This window comes from Odocoileus virginianus, chromosome 12 (genome assembly GCF_023699985.2).
Source record: "Odocoileus virginianus isolate 20LAN1187 ecotype Illinois chromosome 12, Ovbor_1.2, whole genome shotgun sequence".
Taxonomy (NCBI): Eukaryota; Metazoa; Chordata; class Mammalia; order Artiodactyla; family Cervidae; genus Odocoileus; species Odocoileus virginianus.
Genome location: NC_069685.1, coordinates 68,005,935 through 68,029,580, shown reverse-complemented (window position 1 = coordinate 68,029,580; position 23,646 = coordinate 68,005,935). Strand labels below are relative to the sequence as shown.

General features: G+C 63.0%; 1 protein-coding gene and 1 long non-coding RNA gene across 4 annotated transcripts in view; one reads left to right on the top strand and one right to left on the bottom strand.

The window, feature by feature from the left end:
- TXNRD2 (thioredoxin reductase 2) overlaps window positions 1-21,896 on the top strand; it is a 28,813-nt gene extending 6,917 nt beyond the window's left edge. For all 3 annotated transcript variants that reach the window (XM_070475785.1, XM_070475787.1, XM_070475786.1), the window contains exons 7-18: window positions 63-125; window positions 1,024-1,094; window positions 8,984-9,003; window positions 9,600-9,691; window positions 10,847-11,021; window positions 17,045-17,181; window positions 18,259-18,354; window positions 18,534-18,626; window positions 19,859-19,930; window positions 19,997-20,094; window positions 20,784-20,963; window positions 21,733-21,896. In XM_070475785.1, the coding sequence (XP_070331886.1) occupies window positions 63-125; window positions 1,024-1,094; window positions 8,984-9,003; window positions 9,600-9,691; window positions 10,847-11,021; window positions 17,045-17,181; window positions 18,259-18,354; window positions 18,534-18,626; window positions 19,859-19,930; window positions 19,997-20,094; window positions 20,784-20,907 (1,041 nt within the window). In that variant the 3' untranslated portion in view covers window positions 20,908-20,963; window positions 21,733-21,896. The remainder of the gene's footprint in view (window positions 1-62; window positions 126-1,023; window positions 1,095-8,983; window positions 9,004-9,599; window positions 9,692-10,846; window positions 11,022-17,044; window positions 17,182-18,258; window positions 18,355-18,533; window positions 18,627-19,858; window positions 19,931-19,996; window positions 20,095-20,783; window positions 20,964-21,732) is intronic.
- On the bottom strand, window positions 19,258-22,003 carry LOC110143758 (uncharacterized). The gene is made up of 2 exons (XR_011490822.1): window positions 21,866-22,003; window positions 19,258-21,138 (listed from the first exon to the last, which is right to left on the bottom strand). It is a non-coding gene; the product is annotated as an uncharacterized lncRNA (long non-coding RNA).
- Window positions 22,004-23,646: the final 1,643 nt, after the last annotated feature.

Sequence of the window (23,646 nt, the reverse complement as noted above, 5' to 3'; positions counted from 1 at the left end):
GAGCCCTCGCGAGGTGTCCGTGGGGTGCCTGGGTGACCGCGGCTTTCTCGGTTTCTCCCCAGACTCTGCTTTCGGCCGAGCACATCGTCATCGCCACCGGAGGGCGGCCGCGGTACCCTACACACGTGAGTGTCCCCAGAGCCCCCACCCCAACCCCTGTGGTCCGCCCAGCAAGAGCCGCCTCCAGGTCGGGGGACCTGGCGGCTGTGACTGGTGGCTCTGGACAGCCCTCCGAAGGGGGGCAGGCCCTTGTCCAAGTGACCACACAGGCAGGGCCCAAGCAGTGACCGTCAGTGACCCTTCCCCACAGCCGGGCCCGTGAAGGCTGCATTCAAAGTCCCTGACGGCCATGGTCGGCTCCCGGGACCCAGCGATCAGCTCGGCTGCCCAGCTGCCCACGTGGGGACTGGTCTGCTCCCACCCCGATGCCCCCTGAAGGGCTTTGGGGGTCAGTGTGGGAGCCACAGGTCCTGGGGAGGCCACTCGCTGGCCGCCCACCTCTCTGCCGGCCAAGTCTGCCTGTGTTCTGGTCCCTGTGTTACCCAGACCTTTCGGTCTCCCTTGAGCAAACTTAATGAAACTTTATTTTTTTTTGCCAATTGGAACCGTAAACTGTTTGGAATCCGTTTCCTCTCTCCAGCGCTTCTGACTCCCGAGGGCCACGGGGAGGGCACGCGTCCCACGTCCCCCACCTGCTGGGGCGTGGCGTGACCTGCATGGCCCCTGGGCACGGGGCCCACCACACTGTCCCTCGGGGACCGCCCAGCCTTCAGCCCGGCACCCTGGGGACCAGCCCGCCTGGCCTTGCCCCTCCTGCCCCCAGCCCTGGGACCTGAACTGGGGATCCTGGAGAGCTGGAGGAAGAGGCTGCGGCCCCCCGGCCCCCATCCCAGAGCCGCTCCTGGAGAGGGGCAGCCCTACACGGGCGGTGGTTCTGGCCGAGTCGTGTCTGTGAGCCAGCGTCCTCTGTGGGCACCCTAGCGGCCAGAGACGCTGCCTCATGTCGACCCTTCTCCCAGACAGATTGAAGGTGCCTTGGAATACGGGATCACAAGCGATGACCTCTTCTGGCTGAAGGAATCCCCTGGAAAAACGTAAGGCCTGAGGGGTGTCGGGGCCCACTCCTCTGTGCACAGGGCAGGCGGGTAGCCTGTGTTCCTTCTCACCGAGGGAAGGCAGAAAGCCGGGCCTGCGGCCGGTGTTCCAGGCCGTTGTCTGCAGCCCTGATGTTCACCAGGATTCCCGCGGCCCTTGGGCCCACTGGGGGGAGCCTAGCCCCGATCAGATGTCCCGCTTTCACCTGCCCCCCGAGTGTCTTGGGCGCCCCTGAGATCGGCAGGGCCCAGGGGCCCGGCTCGCTCCCAGCCTGGGGTCCAGCTCTGGGCACTGCCTCCTGGTATCTTGGGGACCTGTGTTCGCAAGGACCAGACTGGCCACCAGGGGGCGGCAGAGGCTCAGCCGTCACAGCGCCAGGCTGGGGCGGCCTGCCGCCCGCGGCCTGCCAGGTGCGGGGGTCTGTTTGTGGCGGTGTGCCCGTATGTGAGCATGTGTGTGCCTGTGTGCGAGCATAGGTGTGAGCACGTGTGTGTGTGTGCCTGTGTGCGAGCGTGTGTTTGTGGACATATGAGCGTGTGGTCTGTGTGAGCATGTGTGAACACGTGTTCGCCTGTGTCCAAACAGGTCTGTGTGCCTGTGTGCGAGCATGTGTGTAAACACATGTGTGTTTGTGCCTGTGTGCGAGCATGTGTGTGAGCATGTTTGTGTGCACCGGTGTGTGAGTACGTGACGGTGTGAGCATGTGTGAGCACATGAGCGTGTATGCCTGTGTGAACATGTGTGCCTGTGTGTGAGCGTGTGCCTGTGTGAGAGCACATGTGTGTGTCTGGTGTGAACATGTGTGAACACGTGTGTGCATGTGAACATGTGTGTGTGCCTGTGTGTGAGCACATGAGCGTGTGTGCATGCCGGGCTGTGCGCTCTGCACGTCTTCGCTGTCCTGGCCTCACAAGGCGTCCTTGCAGGCCCAGGCGCAGCCCCTCGCGAGGGGCTCCTGAGACCCCCCAGCCCCCTTTCTCTCCCCTGGTTGGACTGGCTGCAGGGAAGCCCGACCTGTGGGTCCTGACCATCCCTGGCTTCTCCCGTGCCGTGTGCATGGCCGGGGCTGTGTCCAGTCAAGACCCGCGGTCCCGGGTGGGCGTTGTCTCGTGGGCCGAAGGGACCAGGCCTGCCCCGCCAGGCGGGGCCACTCGGCCGCTCCCATCTGCAGCCCGGGTCGCCCGGCAGCCACCTCCACAGGCTCCAGCTGTGCCAGGCGCGTCCACCTGGAGGTAGGATTTAATTTTATGTCACATTTACCACATTATCTGTTTACTCCATAGTATCTGGGCTAATTCTTTTATCTCTGACTAGTAGGTTAAATGTGGTCTGATTTCTTTCGCATTTGCTATTATGTCATCCTTGGTATTTACTAGCTGTTTAAAATGAATGTGGGTGTCTGAGTGTGGGTTTTGAATGTGTGGCTGTGAGTGTGAATGTGTGTGGCTTTGTGTGTGTGTGTCAGTGAGACTGTGGATCTGTGTAAGTGCGTGTGTCAGTGAATGTATGTGTCTGTGAGCCTGTGTGTCTATGAGCATGAACGTGTGAGTGTGCCTATGAGAATATATCTGAGCATGCTGAATGAGTGTGAGTGTGTGTCTGAAGTGTGCGAGTGTGTGTGTGAATGTAAGCATGTCTGTGAGCATGTGTGTGTGAGCGTGTGTGTCTGTGAATGTGTCCGTGTAAGTATGTGTGTCTGTAAGCATGTGTCTGTGAGTGTGTGTGTCTGTGAGCATGTGTGATCGAACATGTGTGCCGATGAGTGTGTCTATGTAAGTGTGTGTGTGTAAATGTGTGTAAGCATGTGTGTCTGTGAGTGTGTGTCTGTGAGCATGTGTGTCTGTGAGCGTGTGTCTGTGAGTGTGTGTATCTGAGCATGTGTGTCTGTGAGCATGTGTGTCTGTGAGCATGTGTGGCTGTGAGCGTGTCTATGAGTATGTGTGTGGCTGTGAGCTTGTGTGCTTGAGTATGTGTGTGACTGAGAGTGTGGCTGTGAGTATATGTGTGGCTGTGGGTGTGTGTATGTCTCTGAGCGTGTGTGGCTGTGAGCGTATTTGTCTGAGTATGCATGTGTCTGAGCATGTGTGTCTGTGAGTATGTGTCTGTCTGTGAGCATGTGACTGTGAGCATGTGTGTCTGTGTGTGTCTGTGAGCATGTGTCTGTGAGCGTGTGTGTCTGAGTGGCTGTGAGCGTGTGTGTCTGTGTGGCTGTGAATACATGTGTCTGAGTGACTGTGAGTGTGTGTCTGTGTGTGTGAGTGTGTGGCTGTGAGCATGTGGCTGTGAGCATGTGTGTCTGTGTGTGTCTGTGAGTGTGTGTGTTTGAGTATCTGTGAGCATGTGTGTGTGTGGCTGTGAGCATGTGGCTCTGAGCGTGTGGCTGTGATCATGTGTGTCTGTGTGTGTCTGTGAGCGTATGTCTGTGAGCACATGTGTCTGAGTGACTGTGAGCATGTGGCTGTGAGTGTGTGTGTCTGTGTGTGTCTGTGAGCGTGTGTCTGTGAGCGTGTGTGTGAGTGTGTGTGAGAGCGTGTGTCTGAATGGCTGTGAGCGTGTGTGAGCATGTGTGTCTGTGTGTGGCTGTGAGTGTGTCTCAGTGGCTGGGAGCATGTGTCTATGAGTGTGTGTGTCTGTGTGTGTGTGAGCGTGTGTGTCTGTGTGTGGCTGTGAGTGTGTCTGAGCGACTGTGAGCATGTGTCTGTGAGTGTGTGTGTCTGAGTGTGAGCGTGTGGCTGTGAGCATGTGTCTGTGAGCGTGTGTGTGTGTGGCTGTGAGCATGTGTGTCTGAGTGACTGTGAGCGTGTGTGTGAGCATGTGTGAGTGGCTGTGAGCATGTGTCTGTGAGCATGTGTGTCTGAGTGACTGTGAGCGTGTGTTTCTGTGTGTGTCTGAGTGTGTGTGTGTGTGTCTCTGTGAGCGCGTGTGTCTGAGTGGCTGTGAGCGTGTGGCTATGAGCATGTGTGTCTGAGTGACTGAGCGTGTGGCTGTGAGCGTGTGGCTGTGAGCATGTGTGTCTGAGTGGCTGTGAGTGTGTGTCTGTGAGAGTGTGTCTGTGAGCGTGTGTGGCTGTAAGCATGTGGCTGTGAGCGTGTGTGTCTGAGTGGCTGTGAGCATGTGTGTCTGAGTGGCTGTGAGTGTGTGTCTGTGAGAGTGTGGCTGTGAGCGTGTGTGGCTGTAAGCGTGTGGCTCTAAGCATGTGGCTGTGAGCGTGTGTGTCTGAGTGGCTGTGAGCATGTGTGTCTGAGTGGCTGTGAGTGTGTGTCTGTGAGAGTGTGTCTGTGAGCGTGTGTGGCTGTAAGCATGTGGCTGTGAGCGTGTGTGTCTGAGTGGCTGTGAGCATGTGGCTGTGAGCATGTGTGTCCGAGTGGCTGTGAGAGTGTGTCTGTGAGCATGTGTGTCTGTAAGCGTGTGGCTGTGAGCAGGGCCGCGCTGCCCTGGGACTGCCCTCTGCCTCTCCTCTCTCTTATCTGCCCACAGCTTTGCTGTCAGAGCTAAAATCTCGTGTTGTTTACAATTGCAGATTTTGTCGGCTTGTCATGTCTTTTAACTCCAGTAAGGAGCCAGTGTTTTGGGTTTTTTAAGTGTGGCTTAGGCTCTTTTACGCTTAATTGCTGTTAGATTTATTGCATGTTCAGGAGAGCCTCCCCCCACCCAGCAAGATGGTTTTTGACAAAAGCCCTGGATTTCCTGTGGGTCCCAGGGCCTTGGTAGGCGTCTGTAGCTCGTCTGCGTGAAGATGGGGCCCCAGGCACCCACCACAAGCGCCTGCCGTCGGCCTGGAAACTCCTCTGAATGGGGCCCTGTCCCACTCTGGCCCTGATTCACTGTCCCGTCCACCAGGCTTTGGACCCGCGTCATTTTCTTGGGCGTTGGTTTCTGGGGGTGACGCAGGCGCTTCCCCAGCGTCTCCGCGAGGGGCCGTGGAGACCGTGGTGCCGGCGGCCTTCACGGCACAGCTGCCTGGATGCTGGCTCGCGGCTCAGGGCCTGTGTCCTGGCCGAGGCCACTGCTGCAGCTCGGTCATGTCTGCCCACTGCCAGCGCCAGTGCTTTCTGAATCTTGGGCTTTCATTGACCTCGTTCCTGCGTGTTCTGTTTTCTTTCGTTTGTTATTTCCGCATTGCCTTTTGAACGCCGAGTCCAGCCGCCAAGAGGGGCCGCTGTCTGCTGGTCCTCGCTGCCCACGGCTCGCACGGCAGGGGTACAGCAAGGTCCGGGCACAGGGCCCCGCGCGGCCGCCCTGCTGACCACGTGCTGGGGCCGCGGCATGCACGGCCGGGGAAGACAGCCCCAGATATTGAGGTCAGGAAAGTGTTTATTTTCCTCGGGGGAAAAAAAAAACCATTTAGAAGACTTTTTTTTTTTTTAGCTCTTTCGTTTAGAAGGAATCTAGGTATGTTATTGTTTAAGGAAAAAAAGTGTTTGCAACGTATCAGTCACCCATTCCGTTCTGAGCATGATTTATGTGAGGAAATGGTTTTTTTTTAAAAATTAAGCTGGAGATACATCCCCGAACGATGCTTCTGTGAAACGCAGCTTTTGTGCCGAGCTGTGAATGCAAGTTGTAACAGTGTGATACGGGAGGCAGTGTTTACTCGTTACATTCCTGTGTGCAGTCAAAATAAGCCCGAGGGCCGACAGTAGCATTTCTGTATTTTATCAGCTCTGGCCGGGCTGGGGGCCTCGGCTCACACTCTGAGGGGCTGTTTCTACCAGATTTATTTGCCTTATAAATATTCCTGGTGTTTATTTTAACTTGCCTTTAAAACAGAGCTGAAATGAATATGGGCCTGAGGGCTGCCCCTGCCCTGGAGGCCTTTCGAAGGTGGGCAGGCCGTGCCCCAGTGCCTATCCAGGAGGCCAGCCTGCCCGTAGGGTGCCCGGTGTGCCCAGATTTGCCTCGGCCTGCAGCTGCGGGGCCTCCGCTGGCCAGCTCCCCACGGCCTGTGGGCTCCGGGGCTGTCCGCCCTCCTCCCTGTGTGGACCATCTTCAGGGTCACCTGCGTGAGACGGGGCGGCCAGCAGCCTCCGCAGGTGACCCACCTGCTTTGCCCCAGGGGTCTGGGCACCCTCTGGACAGCCCACGTCCAGCTGCTCCCGGGGCTCCTGCCTACACAGCCCCAGCATTGCCTGCGCTGGCGGGGTGGCCACAGGCCCCTCGTGAGGTGTGGGTGCTCCCTGCCCCGCCGGGAGCGGACTGGGGCCCTCAGACCCGAGAGGCAGGTGGAGAGCTCCCTAAGCCGGGACTTCACACCTGGGGAGGGCTTTGTTGCCACTTCCTCTGCCTCCAGACGCGAGGCGGCGGCCAGCCCGTGGTGGGTAATCCTGTGGCAGCTACACCTCGGCGTGCTGTGCTGGCGGCACTGGGGCGCGCGGGGGGGCTTCCCGAACACACGCAGCCATGGGGCCCCGCCCCCAGGGCCTGCCCCCCACCCAGGCCAGGGTCTGCTCGGGGGCCAGCAAAGCCCACGTGCAGCTCAGACCCGCCAACAGAAGCGCGGTACCCACCGGCCCCCAGCGCTGGGGTCCAGCCCTGGTTTGAGTGTTTTCTCATCGAGTCTGTCTGAAGGGAGTTCTCTGGCTAAGACCTTGGATCCTGCCTTTTCCAGATAATTGTTGTTTGATAACGAATTGCTTATTTGATGAACTGGGGGCCGGGGTGAAGTGAAAAGCAACCCCGTTGAGGAGACCAAGGTGACCGTGGGCGCCAGCACACGCCCGCCCCCTGGGAGGTTTCGCCCGCTGGCGCTTGGTCAAGGACGTGGCCCCCTGGTGCGCCCACTGTTGGCGGCTTGGAGCCAGCAGCCTGAGGGTGGGGCCCCGTGACCTTGAGGGGGGAGTGGGACACCCAGGGCTTGGGGGCATGCTCAGGGGCTCCGGAAGCAAAAACGCCTTTGCCAAAATCAGGAGACCACGCTGCTGCTCTGCCTGGAGCTGGGCTGGGGCTTCAGGCTGCAGACCCCACACCAGAGTCTGCTCTGCAGAGGCAGGAAGACTCGGATAGCGGGACTGTGTGGCGGGTGGTCAGCGGACTCCCCAGGCCTGCACGGCTCAGTCGCCCAAGCTGTGGGCACCCTGGCGGGGGCACAGGCCACCACCACAAGGTCCACACACATGCCCTTCATTGGTTCTCGCATTGGGGCAGCATGTTCAAGGCAGCCCAAGCCTCACAGTTTCTGTCTTGAAGGAAGGCTTGTCTCTTCCCTGTTCACATCCAGATGGAGGCAGTGCAGGCCATCTTGTGTTGTGTGTGCCCACACGCGGACGTGTGCGCGTGCCTGCGTGTGCGCCCCGATGCGCGTGCCTGCGTGTGCGCCCCGATGCGCGTGCCTGCGTGTGCGCCCCGATGTGCGTGCCTGCGTGTGCGCCCCATGCACGTGCCTGTGTGTGCGTCCCATGTGCATGTGCCTGTGTGTGCCTGCGTGTGCGCGTGCCTGTGTGTTTGCCCCATGTGCGCGTGCCTGCGTGTGCGCGTGCCTGCGCGTGCGCCCCATGTGTGTGTGCCTGCGTGTGTGCCCTTTGTGCGCGTGCCTGCGTGTGTGCCTGTGTGTGCGCGTGCCTGCATGTGCGCCCCGAGTGCGCGTGCCTGCGTGTGCGTCCCATGTGCATGTGCCTGTGTGTGCCTGCATGTGCGCGTGCCTGTGTGTTTGCCCCATGTGCGCGTGCCTGCACGTGCGCCCCATGTGTGCATGCCTGCGTGTGCTCCCCGAGTGTGTGTGCCTGCGTGTGCGCCCCGATGTGCGTGCCTGCGTGTGCGCCCCGATGCGCGTGCCTACGTGTGCGCCCCGATGCGCGTGCCTGCGTGTGCGCCCCATGCACGTGCCTGTGTGTGCGTCCCATGTGCACGTGCCTGTGTGTTTGCCCCATGTGCGCGTGCCTGTGTGTTTGCCCCATGTGCGCGTGCCTGCGTGTGCGCGTGCCTGCGCGTGCGCCCCATGTGTGTGTGCCTGCGTGTGTGCCCTTTGTGCGCGTGCCTGCGTGTGTGCCCTTTGTGCGCGTGCCTGCGTGTGCACATGCCGAGCTCTCTCCACTCACCCACATGGACGCCCCCAGCCCCGACCCGTCCCAAGGAAGCTGGGTGCCAACAGCTCCCCGCAGGGCGCCAGCGGCAGTCCTCCCGGGACGAGTGTCTGTTTGAAATGGAATTATATCATTAGTACCTGCCGGGATCAAGCTGACATCTGCTGATCCACCCCCGCGTCACCTCTTCTCCTTCAAAGGCTGAGGGTGATCTGACAAGCCCACCCACACGCTGCCTGGGCGGGGAGTCTGTGTCAGGTTCAGCTCTGTGCACGTGTGCATGTTCAGGTGTGTGTGCGTGTGTTTACATATGTTCAGCTGTGTGTGCACACAGGGTGTGTAACAGGAGAGGTCTGCTGGGTCTCATGGCCCCTCCCTGCTGCCCGTGCTGACTCTCCCAGCCTCTGTGTGCCGGGACGCAGGGCAGGCAGGCGTGGGTCCTCTACCCGGCCTCTGTGGCCCCGGAGCCTTCTGCCCATGTCCGGCACCTCCCTGGTTGTCTGCAGCCTGGTGTCAGGGGTCCAGTGGGACCCTCGGCAGAAGGCCCTCGGGAGTCAAGGAGAAGCTTGCAACGCCTGGGTTTGGTCCACGGCAGTCCTGCCTACAGGCCCGTCCCCGGACCCGCTGGTCCCTTCCTCGCCACCAGGCAGTTTCCCGATCTGGTGGCTGGCTTTCACTGTGGCAGGAGCCCTGGGGAGTGGGTGTCGTCCCTCGGGACAGCCTGTTGGACAGTTCACGGCAGTGACCCAGCGGTAGTGGTGCATCAGCTGCCGGACGCCTGCACGAGGCCCAGACCTTGGAGCCCCAGGGGCTGCCCGCGGCCAGCAGCCCCTGTGACCCATATGTCTCTCTGTCCGTCCCTCCAACAGGTTGGTGGTCGGAGCCAGCTGTATCCTTTGCTGCATGTGGGTGATGGACAGACGGACGGCTCTGCTCGCCATCCTGAGAGTGGACGCTCGGGCACGGCCCCTGCCCTCGCCCCTCCCATGGGGGCTGCCCCCTGCGACCTGTAAAGGCCTGCTCTGTCCTCTGTGCTCAGGGGACACTCTGAGGTTGACCTCTGAGTCTGGGGCTTCCTGGAGGCTCTTCCCAAGCCGCTCGCTGGCCGGGCAGCTGGACACAGCCGTGAGGCAGGTGGTCCTCCCTGGAGACCAGCCCCGCTGTGGCCAGTTCCTTCAGATGGAGCAGTAAGATGGGGGGCCAGGGAGGGGCCAGGAGGGGCGACTCCAGGGGAGACAGAGACATGAGGTCCGGGCGCCGCCTCCCAACCGTCCCCATGTGGCCTGGGGTGAACCTCCAGGGGGCGTGGAAAGTGCCCGTGCGTGGAGCCCCTGCCTGGCCCTCGACGGGCGTCTGAGATGGGTGCCAGGCCGGAGCCTCCTCTGGGCTGGTGGGGATGGGTGGGGGTGGGCTTCTAGCAGGGCGCGGGGTCTTGCTGCCCGGCCCCGACATTGCCATCGTTAGCGCTCCTTAGCCACCTGGCAGACGTGGCCCTGGAGTGTGCAGGCCTCCTCACCGGGCTCGGCTTGGATACCACCATCATGATACGCAGCGTGCCCCTCCGGGCCTTCGACCAGGTAGCGCCGGGTCGGCCCCCCCACCCGGGCCCCTGCTGTCGCGAGAGGGCTCGCCCACCCCACTGCCCGGGCAGGAGCAGGTGTGGGCTGGGAGCGAGGTCTCAGTCTTTAGTAACCAGCCCTTGAGTTGAGCGAGGAGACTGTTGGCCACATAAACACCTGTTGGCGGGAGGCAGCAAGGGTCAGCACGCGGCGGCCACAGCGGGTACCGGGGTGCAGGGCGGGCACAGCGGCCAGTCCCCAGCTGGGAGGGCAGCGGCCGGTGAGCGTGGGCAGCCATGCCGTCCCGGCTCCCTTGCTGAGCACCTGGGGCCCGAGGGGCGTGTCTCTATAGGGCCAGCATGGCGGGGAGCAAGGCCCTGGGTGACTGTCGTGGGTGACAGCAGCCCGGCCACCATAGATGGGACGGACAGGACGCTGAGCCGGCCCCTACGTCCCCACCACCTCCCCGTCTGCCACGCGGGCGGCCCCGGAGCAGGGCACCCTTGCTGACGGTGGACGTGCCCACGTAATGAGCACGTGTAGTTTCTTTTGAAGCCACAGTCCCTCCAAGGAGATGTCGCTTTAAGGCCCAGGTCTGTGTTGTCACTGTCAGAACACCAGGTGTCTGCACAGCGGGCGGCTCCGGGACGATACACCCCCCGAGGTCCTGTCACCCCCCTGGACAGACATGCCCAAGCGCACACCTCTGGCACACACGTCCAGGGACAGCCTCGAGCCTCGGGCTGGACACAGGCAGAGAGGGCCTGAGAGACACAGGCCTGGAGGGATGAGAAGGGGGGCAGAGAGGTGCCCACGTCTGCTCCCAGCTACCTGGCCACCGCGCCTGGCAGGACCTGGCAGACAGAGCCAGGGGCGGGGGGCAGGGGCGGGTCTCAGACCCTTTAGAGAAGACTTGGTTCATTAACATCTAAGAAGTGTCCAGAGGTCACACAACCCAGCCCAAGGGCCTGGGCCCACAGACGTGGGGGTGGGGGGTGCCAGAAGCTCTGCTGGCTTAGTTCTCAGCTCTGCAGAGAGCAGGGTCCCCGGAGTGGGGCGTGAGGCCCACCCCCGCCCCGGACGGCCCACTCGGGCAGGTCCTTCACGCGGCCCCGGCGCTGACCCTCCCCCCAGCACCGGGGCCTCACCCCGCACCCTCTCCACCCTCCGCAGCAAATGGCTTCACTGGTCACCGAGCACATGGCCAGCCACGGCACCCGGGTCCTGCGGGGCTGTGCCCCCGAGAGGGTGGAAAAGCTCCCAGACCAGCAACTCCGTGTCACCTGGGTGGACCTTGCCTCGGACAGGAGGGACGTGGGCACCTTTGACACCGTGCTCTGGGCCATAGGTGAGGATGTGCGTGCCACGGGGCCCAGGCTCCCCTTCCCGGCCATGGGGCATCTGGACCCCTCCCAGTCCCTCGCGCCCCCTGGGTGGCGACACAGAGAGCTCCCGGGTGACCGTGTGGGACACACTCCCAGGTTTGGCCCCTCCTGCAGCCGGCTGCCCCTGCGGAGGGCGTGGGGGCTCCTGCAGGGCCGCGGATGGCTAGCCTGGAGGAGCGAGGCCACAGGCCTCCTCCCCTCGCTGGGGGCACAGCCCGGAGCCCAGAGCTGTGGGAGGTGGGCCTGCCCCAACAGAGGGCGCTGGGCTTACCTCCCTGGACGCCGTCCTGCCCTGGGGCCTGTGGCCCGTGCGTTTGGAACTTGTTTTCCCAACCCATCCGTGTGCACGTTAGACCTAGAGACAGTCAGGGTCTTCCCTCCGTGTTTCCAGCCCACGGGCCTCTCATGCCCCGACTCGCCGGGCCTGGCTTCTGAGTCTCTGTGCCCATCAGACCCCACATCCAGCTCCTCAGCTCTCGACGTTTCCACCGAGCCCTCAGAGGGCCTGTCCCGCATGCTTGTCCACCCAGGCTGCCCGGGTCCCCACGTGCCCCGAGGTGGGGCCGGGGTGGGGCCGCACTTCTGAGAAGCCTGCTGTTTCTGAAATGCTGAGAATGGGTGGAAATCAGAAAATGAAATAAACCCCGGAGCAGTCAGCGCCAGGCTGTGGAAGCTTGACGGGAGCAGGTTTTAGGAATGAGGCAAAAACCTGAGACACCCCAGAGCGAACTCTTGGCCAAGATTCGCTAAATTACCAGAGGAAATGTTCTTGATCAAATCGTGAGAGTAGACCTAAAGGGGGTTTGTTCTGATGAACACTGTGAAGGATCGTCGAAGTGTTCAGACCCAGAGAGGCAAACTGACGGCCGTGGTTTTAAGCTCGGTTCTAAAGGCCGAGGTGGCCGCCCCCCTCCTGCCTGGCCCCTCGCCTCTGGCCCCTTGCCTGCACCCCCCGGGCCCTCGGGGTCCTCCCTGTGTCCAGATGGCCTTGGTGGGCTGCACGCGAGGCCCTAGGAGCCCTCCCCCACCGGGAGTCCGTTTTGTTTTCTGTATTTTCAAAACGAGCGTCCCCCAGACAGTCTGCTGGTGTGATTGATGCCGGGGGTGGGGGCTTTTCACAGTCCTTGGCCTCTGACCTTGCTTCCCAAGGCGCTGCGGCGGTTCCCGGCACGCCTCCCGGCCGCGGGCAAGTGCTGGCGGGGCGCAGCTCATGGCGGGTTTTGTAAACATCCAGGAGCCTCGTCCCATTTCAGCAACCGGAACATTCTCTGCCCTTTACCTGGAGAGCCTGGAACCGGGCATTACTTTTGCGTGCGATAAAGGGTGGTCCCGGGGGTCCGAACACCATGCCCACCAGGAGCTGGCAGACCCTGGTCTGCCCGGGCGCCCACTGGATCCAATGTGTCACGGATGAGACGGGTGGGCTGCGGCTCATGCCCGTGGACACCCGCGGATGCCGGCGTGGGCCTGGCCTGCAGCCTGCCAGCCTCTTCCGCGCGGTGCGGCCTTGATCCCCACGAGGTGGATTAAGCACATTAGCAGCTAAAGCAGTTAATTGCTGTGCAGGGGGCCGGCTCATTGTTTGTCTGTGAATCACCCGCTCACACCAGGTGTCTTAGATAACAGGCCGGGAGCTGGGGAGGAGGATTTCCTGTCTGCAGATGCGCCGATTACTGTGCTGAGTGAAGACAGTCAGCCCGCCCCACAGGCTCGGGCCGCCACAGTTAACCACTTGTGGCCTGGATCCCAGCTGGGGAGGGGATGGTGCGCAGAGCAGGACTGGTGAGCCCTGTGGACACCTCTGAGCAGGGACCCTTGGCTTTGCTGTGACTTCCTCTTGTTTTTAAGAATGGTCTGAGTGCCTTGGCCTTGGAAAAACAGTCCCCAGCACCCCCCACCCCAGAATCGGCGGCCTCCAGGCAGGGCTACACGTCCAGGGTAGACGAAGGCTCGGGCCACAGGAGCCCCACCCACGGGCAGAAGCAGCGGGGCGCCGTGGGCAGTCAACCCCTGAAGTCGGTGCTTTTTCTTCAGGCGTTTCCTTTGCAGCAGGCCGTTGCCATTCACCTGTGTCACGTGGGCGCCTCTAGCGTGGGGGGAAGCAAGCCCGTGGGTCCCAGCCTCCCCACTCTGGCCGACCCCCATCCTGAAGGCCCCAAGCCACTCTGAGCGCCGTCCCCACGCTGGTGCACACGTGGACCACAGCCCAGGATGAAGGCGGGCCCGAGGAGACTATGCCAGGCCCGGGGATCTGAGGTTGTGGCTGCGGCCAGGGCCCCTCCATCCAAGGCCGCCACCTGGAGGCCGCGGAGGTGCTGGTGGTCTGAGCCACCCGGCCTGCCCCTGGAACTGCGTCCTGCTGCAGCAGCAGGACACCTGAGTGTGGCTCTGTTCTTCCAGGCAGGGGCCCCACCGCAGCCTGACCAGGCCCCCAGCCTGGGCCCCTGCCCAGCCTCCCAGCGCCTCGCCCAGGCCTGCCCATGCGGCTTCCCAGGTCTGTCCGACTGCAGCCCGCGCTCACCTGTCAGGCTCCTGCCGGCCCTGAATCTGCCCTCGTTACACGATCCCCTGCACATCAGCACGTGTGCTCCAGGGAGGCATGAAATTGCAGGGAGGCCCGTCTTCCTGTGACGGGGCGTGTCTGCTCCTCTGTGTCCCTGGGTGCACGAAGCAGGTGGCAACGACCAGCAGGTGGTTCCCCCAGCACCACCAGGGGAGGCTGGCCCAGACCAGCCCACCAAGAGCTCTGTCCTGGGTGGTCAGCGCTGGGTAGCTGCGAGGGTCACACGGTCCCCTGAGGAACTCTGGCCAGCAGGCAGGGGGGCAGCCCCAAGGCAGGGTGTGTGACTGGAGTCTCAGCGCCCTCGTCTGTTGTAACCGTGGCAGCAAGTCATGCATGTCCTAAGAAAGATGCTCTCAGGATCATACAAACGGATGAAAAGGGCCGGATCGGTGATCCTCAGGAGGAAGCCCAGCTCACTAACACGTGGCCAAAGGACACTGTGTTTTATGAATCATTGAAGAAGCGCACGTTGAACATTCCCAGCCCCCCACCCTGACAAGGAGCAGAGTGCAGAGGGAGGGGGCCGCCCGCCCGGAAGGGCCTCCCCCAGGGACCAGCTGCCAACCGCACCGGGGGCGAGGAGTGGGTGGCCCACAGGCTGGACAGGGCACCCTGTGAGCTGTCACGGGAGGACTGCTTGCCCTTGGAGAGGCTGTGGGGGATGGCGTGACTGCTGCCATTCAAGCCCAGCCCAGTCTGAGTGGGCGTCTGAGCAGCCCCACCGTTCTCCACCTCTGCCTGCCTCTGGGGCTCCAGGCCAGTTGGCCGGGGAGTGTGACCCCCGGCTCGGAGCACACGGGGCAGTGTGGCGAAGGCTGGGGCCCGTCCACCCTGCCTGACCCGTCTCGGGCCTCCCTTCCTCTGCTGTTGGCCCTGGAAGCCTGCTGTGTGGGCCCGTGCGTCTTACACTGCCGCCCAGCGGTATCCAGCCGCTTATTCTCTGAACCCGTGGCCTGGCTCACACATTCCACGTACTTTCCCAGCTCACATAGGCAGCGCATCCTATAAAATCCTGGCTTCGAAATGGACCATGGGGGCCAGCGTGGCCGCCATCTCCTGCTTCTGCCTTCAACTTTATCTCTGTGTCCTCGGGGACCTGAGACGTGGTTTTCTAGCCTCTGCAAGGTGTGCAGTTACCATGGTTACCACAGGCCCAGGAAGAAGTGCTGTTGACTTCCTGCGACCAGCCGGGCTGGGGTGCAGGGTGAGCTGGGGGCGGCATGGCCACATCAGAGTGCCTGGCCTGGGCGCTGCCGCCTTGCCTGCGGCTCGTCGGCCCGGCCCAACGTCACCGGGAGGCTCAGGGCCCAGGACCTGGGAAGAAACCCGGGGCTGACCTAGGAGCCCCTGCCTCCAGTACTGGCGACCCCCCTAGCACACGCCCCCCCCCCCCCCCGCCCATGGGGCCCACTTCTTCCTTGCTGGAGCATGGTCCGGCCCCCTCCCAGGTGCCCGCTGGGCCCCTAGGCCCAGGGCAGGATGTTTGCAGGTGGCACATCGCACTATGCAGGCTCATGGGCTTCCATCAGGGCTGGAGCGCCAGCATCAGTGTGGTCAGAGGCGGGGCCCTCCCGGCCTCGTGGGGCCCGTGTCTAGTCTGCTGTGAAGGGCGCCAGCCCTCAACCCTTGATCCCTGGGGCCGAGCCGGAGCCATCGCTGAGAAGGAGGTTTAGCTGAGCCTGTGTTTTGACTTCCCGCGGGGAGAGCAGCTGGAGACTTAAGGCTCCCCTCCCCGGCTCCACCAGCCCCTGCCGACCCCGGGGGCCTGAGCCGTGGGAGCCGTGGGATCTGTGCCTTTGAAGCTGAGCCTCCCGCTGCCAGATCCCCCGCCTGGCCCCGGGAAGACGGGGCGCCCACTGCCCCCCCACTGCCACCCCCACTCGAAGAGGCCTTGTCGTCTGAACGAGGCCCCGAGCTGTGAGCACATGGGCTGGCAGTGGTGGGGTGTCCACCCAGCAGCGCCCCCTCCCAGCCTCTATCTAAGGGCGGAGTCCACAAGCTGATGGCCCGCCAGGATGGGCAACTGTGCCTGCCAGCCCTGGACCCTGGGCAGGACGTGGTCGTGCGCACCGTCTGCTTTCTCTGGGTCGGCTCACCCTCCTCGGGCATTGGGGTGACGTCCCTGCCAGGGGCTGGGGACATGAGGCACCGCCTGTCCTGCACACGTAGCCCTGTGGCAGGTGGGGTAACCTGGCAGGTAGAGGGCAGGGGCCCCAAGAGGAGTGTCGGGGGGGTGCCCCGGTCCAGGGAGACCACCTGAGGGCCCCTGAAATGCCCCCACCGAGGGGTGCATGCAGGGATGGGCTGGAGTTTCCGACTTGCCGGAACTTCCAACTTTCCAACTTGGCCGATGCCTCGGAAGCTGTGTGGCCCCGTTGGGCCATGTGTGTAGCCAAGCTGATCCTTCGCCTGCATCGCTCCACCACATGACCTGGGGTCCCTGGCCCTTGGAACGCAGCCCCGCCAGCGGGGAGGGGCTTAGGGATCCGGTCTGGGGCTGGGGGCATGTGGCATGCACTTAGCTGCTGCTTCTATACCATTTCTGTTGTCAGAGCCAGGCACTTTCGAAAGAAATCATGGCTCTCTAGCACAAAGTCAGCATTATGGGGCTTGAACGTCCTCTTGGAGTGACACGTAGGACCTGTTAGCATCTCACTTGCTGAGACGTGACCCGCGGAGGTGCAGTTCCAGGGTGGGCCCCCGGGGTCTCCTGAGCAAGTTATCTGTTACCACAGGCCACTTTGTGGACTTTGCTGGTAGTCCAGTGGTTGAGCATCCACCTGCCAATGCAGGGGACACAGGTTCGATCCCTGGTCAAGTAACTAAATCCCATGTGCCACAACCGAGATGTTGTGTGCCATAACTAAATACCCCACATGCCACAAAGAAGGCCTGGTGCAGCCAAATAAGTAAATATTTTTGAAAATAAAAAGTAAATAATTTAGACAAAAAAACCAATAAGCCCCTTTGTTTCTGGTTGTTCACCAGTTACAGGATTTTTTTTTCCATGCTTGATTTACTTTTTGAATAAGTATGACTATTAACTCTGTATAATTTAAAAAACCAAAATTGTATCATACGCTGTGTTTAGGGTTTCTCATTCATCTGCCCCCTCTCCTCCTGTTCTTGCGCTGTCCTTTCATTTTCTGTGCAGATGTGTGTGCGTGTGTACACCCTGCATATGTGCACGTGCATACCGTGTGCTCACTGCATGGATGCACACGTGCATGCACATGCACAGTGTGCCTGTGCAACATGTATGTGTTTGCATGTGTGCGCACGTGCATGCGTGTGCACATGTTTGAGGCCCTTGGCACTGTCAGTGCTTGATGTCTTACCAATTCTTAAGTGAACGTTCTGAGAAGGGTTTTAAATAAACCTGGAATCTAATGGAAACCTTCCACCTTGCTCTGTGTCCTTCAGGCCGAGTTCCAGAAACCTCAAGTCTGAATTTGGAGAAGGCTGGTGTGCATACAAACCCCGTCACTGGGAAGATCCTTGTTGATGCCCAGGAAGCCACCTCTGTCCCCCACATCTACGCCATCGGCGACGTGGCAGAGGTACAGCCAGCGCCCACTGCTCCTCGTCCCTCTGACCCTGGCCACCTCATCAGCCCACTGCTGTGGACGAGGCTCACGCATGCTCGGCGCCCTGGGACCTGGCTGCTTAGGCAGTGCTGTGTGTTAAAACGTGTGTGTGTGCCCAGTTGCTAAGCCATGTCCGACTCTTTGCGACCCCATGGGCTGCAGCCCGCCAGGTTCCTCTGTCCATTGGATTCCCCAGGCAAGAATACTGGAGTGGGTTGCCACTTTCTCCTCCGGATCTTCCTGACCTGGGGACTAAACCTGTGTCTCCTGCATCTCCTGCATTGGCAGGCGGGTTCTTTACCGCTGAGCCACCTGGGAAGACCGTTAATTAAGACAGTCACGACTAAAGTCCCTCTGAGCAGTCAGAAGCGCTCACCCCCAGGGCTCGGCTGCGGTTCGGGGAGACGTGTGTGCTGTGTGGGCCACGTGTGCATTGGTCAGGCTGGTGGGGTGCTCTCTCGTTGCCAATCCCTGTCATTTCCAGAGTGTCGGACATCGGCGTTTCCTGCTGCTGTGGGGGATTAGCCCCTAGTCTCAGGCTGACACGCATGGGGACACGGGGCTGTGCCAGCTCTGCTCCATGGCAGGACACCTGGGGCAGGGGCCTCTGCAGAACGCGGTCCGATCCAGGCTCTGTCTTGGGCTCAGCGTGCTGGACCAGCTGCATGTCGGGGCCCTTGGGTGCTCCTTGGGCCTGTCTTAGCCCGAACCCCAGTCAATGGGAACTAGTGAATGGCGGCGGGTCTCGCTTGGGCTTTGCTGTGGGAACACTCTCCAAGAGCACTGGCATGAAGCAGGGCCCTGAGAGAAACCCCCAGTGGATGTGGGAGGTGCCGCTGCTGTGGCCAGCGTGGCTGGCATGGCTGGGCTCGATAGCACCCCACCCCCTCTTCCAGGGAGACTGGCAGCTCTCTAGGGTGCGTCGGAGGGGAGCACGCGAGAGTAGGAGGCAACCCGCATCTGGGGGTCTCTGGAAGGCAGAGGCCCCACTGCGAAGGCGGCGCCCCCACCGTGGGCCAAGCTGTAGTAACCCATGCTCCCTGCTTCCAGGGGCGGCCGGAGCTGACGCCCACGGCCATCATGGCCGGGAGGCTCCTGGCCCAGCGGCTGAGCGGCCGGACCTCAGACCTGATGGACTACGACAACGTGAGTGCCTCTGCTCTCCAGAGCCATGTCTAGCCTGTGTGAGGCTGCAGCTCGTTCTGGGGGCTTGTGTGTGTGTGCGTGTGTGCAAGCGTGCACATGTGACTGGACACTCTTGGTGTCCCTGGGGGATCTTTGCCCTGGACCCCCGGGGGCCTGCCTGATGGGGGCCTGCCCTCCAGGTCCCCACGACCGTCTTCACCCCCCTGGAGTATGGCTGCGTGGGGCTGTCAGAGGAGGCGGCTGTGGCTCGCCATGGCGAGGAGCACGTGGAGGTGAGTGTGGGCCCCGGGGGGGCGTAGCATGCAGGCCTGTGTGGCCCCCACCCCAGTGATGGCTGCCCTCACAGAGGCCGGAGGGCCGGCGGGAATATCGGAGCCTTGCTTCCCAGGGCCTGAGGCTCAGCAGGGCAGCATGGGGCCCCGCGTGATGGCTGCGACGGGCTGGGGGTGTCAGTAGGCATGGCAGGGACCAGGGGGCCTTGGAGCAGTGGCCCTCTCAGTGGCGAGCATGTCTACCACTGTCTGGAAAGTCTCCTTCTGCCCTCTACCCGCCTCCCCCCCTGCCCTCCTGCCCACTTCTGGTCCTCACGGGCCTCTGCCAGCCCAGTGTGGGCGTCACCCCGGAGGAGGGCTTGGTCACCAGACGGGTGCCTCTGGGGTCTGCTTTGGCCGCAGCGCGTGCCCCGAGGAGCTTGCAGGTGGGCCGGGAGGCACCAGACCCCACGAGGCCACCAGTGCGGCTGGCTTCCCTCTGGGAGGGAGCCCTGGGCTCCAGGGCCTGCCCCGTCCTCCATCAACTGTGCTTTATTTGCTATTTTTGTTTAATTCATCACAAGGGCCCTGGGACATGTGTCCGTGGCATTCCGTGATGTTGTTTTATGTTTCACAATGTTGAATGGCCAAATGCCCTTTGTTTGTTTTCTTTTCAATTCTGTCTCCGTTAGAACAATATTCTCTGAAGCTGCATTAATTAATAATGGCTGTGCAGCACATGTGAGCACCTTGCTCATTTTTTACGCGGCCGCAGCCCTGACCACGCTGTCGGCCCTTCTCGGGCGCTGAAAGCCTTTGTCCCGCAGTCGGTGGGGGCTGTGGTTGCCCCCCTGCCGGCTGGAGTGAGGGCCTGGAGAGCACTGGGGGCTGGGGAAACGGGACGGGCAGCTGGGCCCCCTCCAGCGCCCAGTCTGGGCAGTGTCCGCCTGGGTGGTGCCTGGGCCTGCTCTGAGCCCCGGGCTCTGGGGCAGGTCAGAGGGCAGCCTGCCTCACTGCCGCAGTTCTCCAGAGTCTCGGGCCTGCTGGGAGACGGTCTGTCCACAGGCTGCCGTGCCCAGGGGGGCGGGCGCCTGCAGGCCAGCGGGGCCTTGTCCTCAGCCCGGATCACAGCCTGCAGGCCCAGTGGGTGGTTGTGGCTCCCCCACCGCGCCCACAGCCTGACCCACTCGAGGAGGCCCTGGGGCTTGCTGTGCTGCAGTCAGTGACCCGGGAATCCTTGTCTTGCCGCCCAGGTTTACCACGCGTTCTATAAGCCACTAGAGTTCACGGTCCCCCAGCGGGATGCATCTCAGTGCTACATAAAGGTGAGCATCCCCCCGGGGGCCTGGGCGCACAGGCCCCGCCGCCCCCGCTGACCATGTGCCTTTCAGATGGTGTGTCTGCGGGAGCCCCCTCAGCTGGTGCTGGGCCTGCACTTCCTTGGCCCCAACGCAGGCGAAGTTACTCAGGGATTTGCCCTGGGGATCAAGTGAGTCCGCAGGAATGTCGGCCGATACGCCACTCGCAGGCTGCTCGGCTGTTGAGTCTGCTGCTTCAGACCGCTTGTCCGTGGGGTGGTGTTTTCAGAGAGCGTCCACCCGATGGGGCGGGTCCAGTCACCCGAAGCGTGGTCATGTTCATCTCTAGGACAGGCTTGTGGTCCTCGACCAGCCAAGGGGTCCCTGTGGGTCTTCTCTGCTCAGAATGAGTGCCCAGGCGGTCGGGAGCAGCTTGGCATCGCATGTACTGGGAGGGCCACCCAGCGAGCACATGTCCCCTGGAGCCAGCCCCGGATGCAGGCTGTGCATGGCGGGGTCCCAGGGCCCGTGCTGTGGCCGCTCCTTCGGGGCTGGGTTTCTGGGAGTGAAGGGGCTGGGCAGCTGGCAAGGGCTTTCAGACACAGGAGGGCAGAGGGGAGCGGGCTGGACTCACTTAGGGCCGTGTGCTCCTGGGGGCAGCAGGGGGCCTGGCCGGGCGGGTGGGAGGTGGAGTTGGCAGGTGTTCCTGGCTGCCGGCTGGAGAAGAGGGTAGGGGCCGGGGCTGCAGGGCAGTGAGGAGACTGACTTCGGGGCCCTCCCCCAAGTCCTGCCATCAGAGATTTCTCGGAAGTGGTGGGGGGGTGGGGGCAAACATGCCTCCCTGGACTAACTCATCCCCCACCCCCATCCCGCCGTGCAGGTGTAGGGCCTCCTACCTGCAGGTGATGCGGACAGTGGGCATCCACCCCACCTGTGCGGAGGAGGTGGCCAAGCTCCGCATCTCCAAGCGCTCCGGCCTGGACCCCACAGTGACCGGCTGCTGAGGCTAGGCGGCCATCCAAAGCCCGGGTGCTCGGCCCACTGCTGCCCCGGTGACCAGGTGTGCGTGCGGGGCTGGTCCTGTGTTTGAGGGGGCTGGGTGCACCGCCCACTGCTCTCCAGCTGCAGGTGACCCCGGAGAAACGGCTGAGAAGGGAGGGAGGCCACTCCAGACCCCGGCCGGGCTGCTGACGAGCAGGGGTGTCTGGAGGCCGGGTGCACCCACAGCACCTATTCTGGGGGGTGGGGCGGGGACACAGGGTGGGGAAACTCAGTGATCTCCCTTCTGCCTGCCAAGCCCAGAGCCACCAGGTCCTTTCCCTCTGCTCAGAAAGTGGACACACAGTCTCGTTCTGTTAGGCTTGGCAAAGCCACCAGGTAGGCGGCCAGAAGCCCTGGTGTGCCATTGGTCCTGAGCCTCTTCTTGAGGAAACCCCCCCTTGCCTCTGGTCAACGGGGTGCCTGTGGTCTGGGCCTTTCCACCTGTCAGCCGGAGGGGCTTCCCCCGGCCTTCACCTCCTCCTGGGTTGGGGTCCCCAGGGCCCCAGGGGCCTGTGGACAGAGCAGTGAGTGCCCATAAGATGCTCTCAGGCCAAAGGTTAGTGGGCCAGGCCCTGGCCTCTCCTGGGCATTCAGACACTGGTGCCTTCACAAAGCCCTATGACAGCTTCTGAGGAGCCTCATCGACTCGGCATTTCTAACAACGATGCCCCCACCTGATCGGGCAGGGCCGCCCTCGCCTGCTCTCTCATCCGACCCCCCAGGGGCCCTTCGTGTGGGGTGGGGTGTGGGGACGCGGGCTGCCCCACACTGACCCCCACCTTGGGCAGGACACTGGACTGACGCCCGAGCGCCCGGCAAGGATGGCCCAGGCCGGCACCGCACACCCCGGACCCTGCCAGATGATGAGGACCTGTGCGGAAACCCCCTGCGGGCTGCCCATGTCTGAGCCCCTGGCATTACCTGGCGTAAATAAAGAGGCTGTTTTCCGGAAGCATGCCCGGCCTGTGATGTCTTCCACAGGCCCACCTCCCCGCCGTGGGCTCAGGGGTGGCGGCGTGTGGATGGGGGCAGTGGGCTGCTGGGATGGGGGACGGCGGGGTCGGGGGTCCCCAGCCGGTGGGGTGGGGGAGGGTGGGGTCGGAGGCCCCCAGCAGCCCCGCCACGGGGGACCTCGCCGCCCTCGCGGGAACACGGGCTCTGTGCAGAGCCACCCGCCAGCGGCGTGGCCGGTGACAGGCGGTGGCCGGCGCTGAAGCCCCGTCCCCCGAGCGGCTCGCTCCCCTAGGGCCCCAGCCAGCTTGTCGGCTGGGCTCAGGCTTAATCCCGCGCGCGGAGGCCGACGGGGAGCGAGGCCCCCGGCACCTGTCAGTCAGGCGGAGAGACGGCGCTGACAGGCCAGGCAGGGCCCTGCATTGTGCTGGGGCTTTAGCAGCGGTTAATCTCGTGTCTTCCCTAAGAAAACATCATTCAGTCTGCCGCCCGGGAGCCCTGGGTGGGACCCTGCTTATAGCGAACAAAGGAATGTCTTTGCGCCTGGATAGGCTCGCGTGAAGCGCGCGCGACCGCCTTAGACACCCGAGCGAGACGCCGAGGGCCGGGTCTCCGGCTAGAGTAGCGGACCGTTAAAGGCCCGGCGGGCGGTGCCGTGGGAGGGGCCCCGACGGTGGGCGGGGCCTCCGCCGCCTCGGGGTGGGCGGGGCCATGGGCGCCGGGCTGACCGCGTGGGGCCGGCGAGGCACGCAGGCGGCCTCACCTCTTCCAGTGACTCCGCGTGACGCAGCCGGGCGGCCGCCTCACCTCGATGCCCCGCAGGCCCTTTCCCAGCTGGGCGGCCTTGCTCCAGCTGTGCCTGTGGCACCCTCGTCCGGGCCGGTTGGCGTGGTTGGTGTGGCCGTGGAGGACAGAGCAGAGCCCCCCACGGTGCTCGGGCCAACCCTGGGGCGCCGCCTGTTGGAGGCCCCTCCCCAGCGCGGGGCTGAGCTGCGCCCCCGCCCCCCAGCGCGGTCACGGGCGGGGGCCTAGCCCCTTCGCAAGCCGCAGGGCCGCAGTGGGCCTGGCCCCATCCCAGTGCACCCTGCCCTGGGGGCTCCAGCGGGGCAGGCCTCGTGGACCCAGGCCCCCCTGCCCGCGCCCCGCGTTCGCGGAGGTTCCCACGTGCTCTCTGGTCTCACACCTGAGCTGGGCCGCAGGGGGTCCTGTCCTGGGCGTCCATCAGGCCTGCCTGGCTCCAAAGTTGCTCCCCGGCCCGGCCCAGCCCCCACCCCTCCCCACGGAGGGCGCAGGGAGGGGCCAGAACCCCACAAGCCAGGTGCTCTCCGCCTGGGCCCAGGGCCGCCTCCTGCGCCTTGGCATGTTTTTATGGTGCAATGAAAATATGACTTTAATTCCTTGGTTGTTTCATGTAACCTACAATTACCCCCAGGACGTCCTGCTCTCCTCCCCTTATGGCTGCAGGTTGTGCAGGGATGTGAGGCGAGCTGCCAATGCTGGGGCCAGCCCACCCCTCCCCTGCCTCACCCTCCCACCGCCCGGACTCCTCCAGCCCTCGGGGGTGCTGTCCCCAAGGCCCTGGGCTCGCCGGGGAGGTGGATAATAAGACATGAGAGTGACCTGTCCCCCAGGGCTGTGCTGAGGACTCACAGCCTCTGCATCCCACAGCCGTGCTGGGACCCCCAGCATCCCTGGGTGGGTAGCAGGGAGCACCCACCCCACACATGCTTCAGCCATGCTTTCCTGTGGCT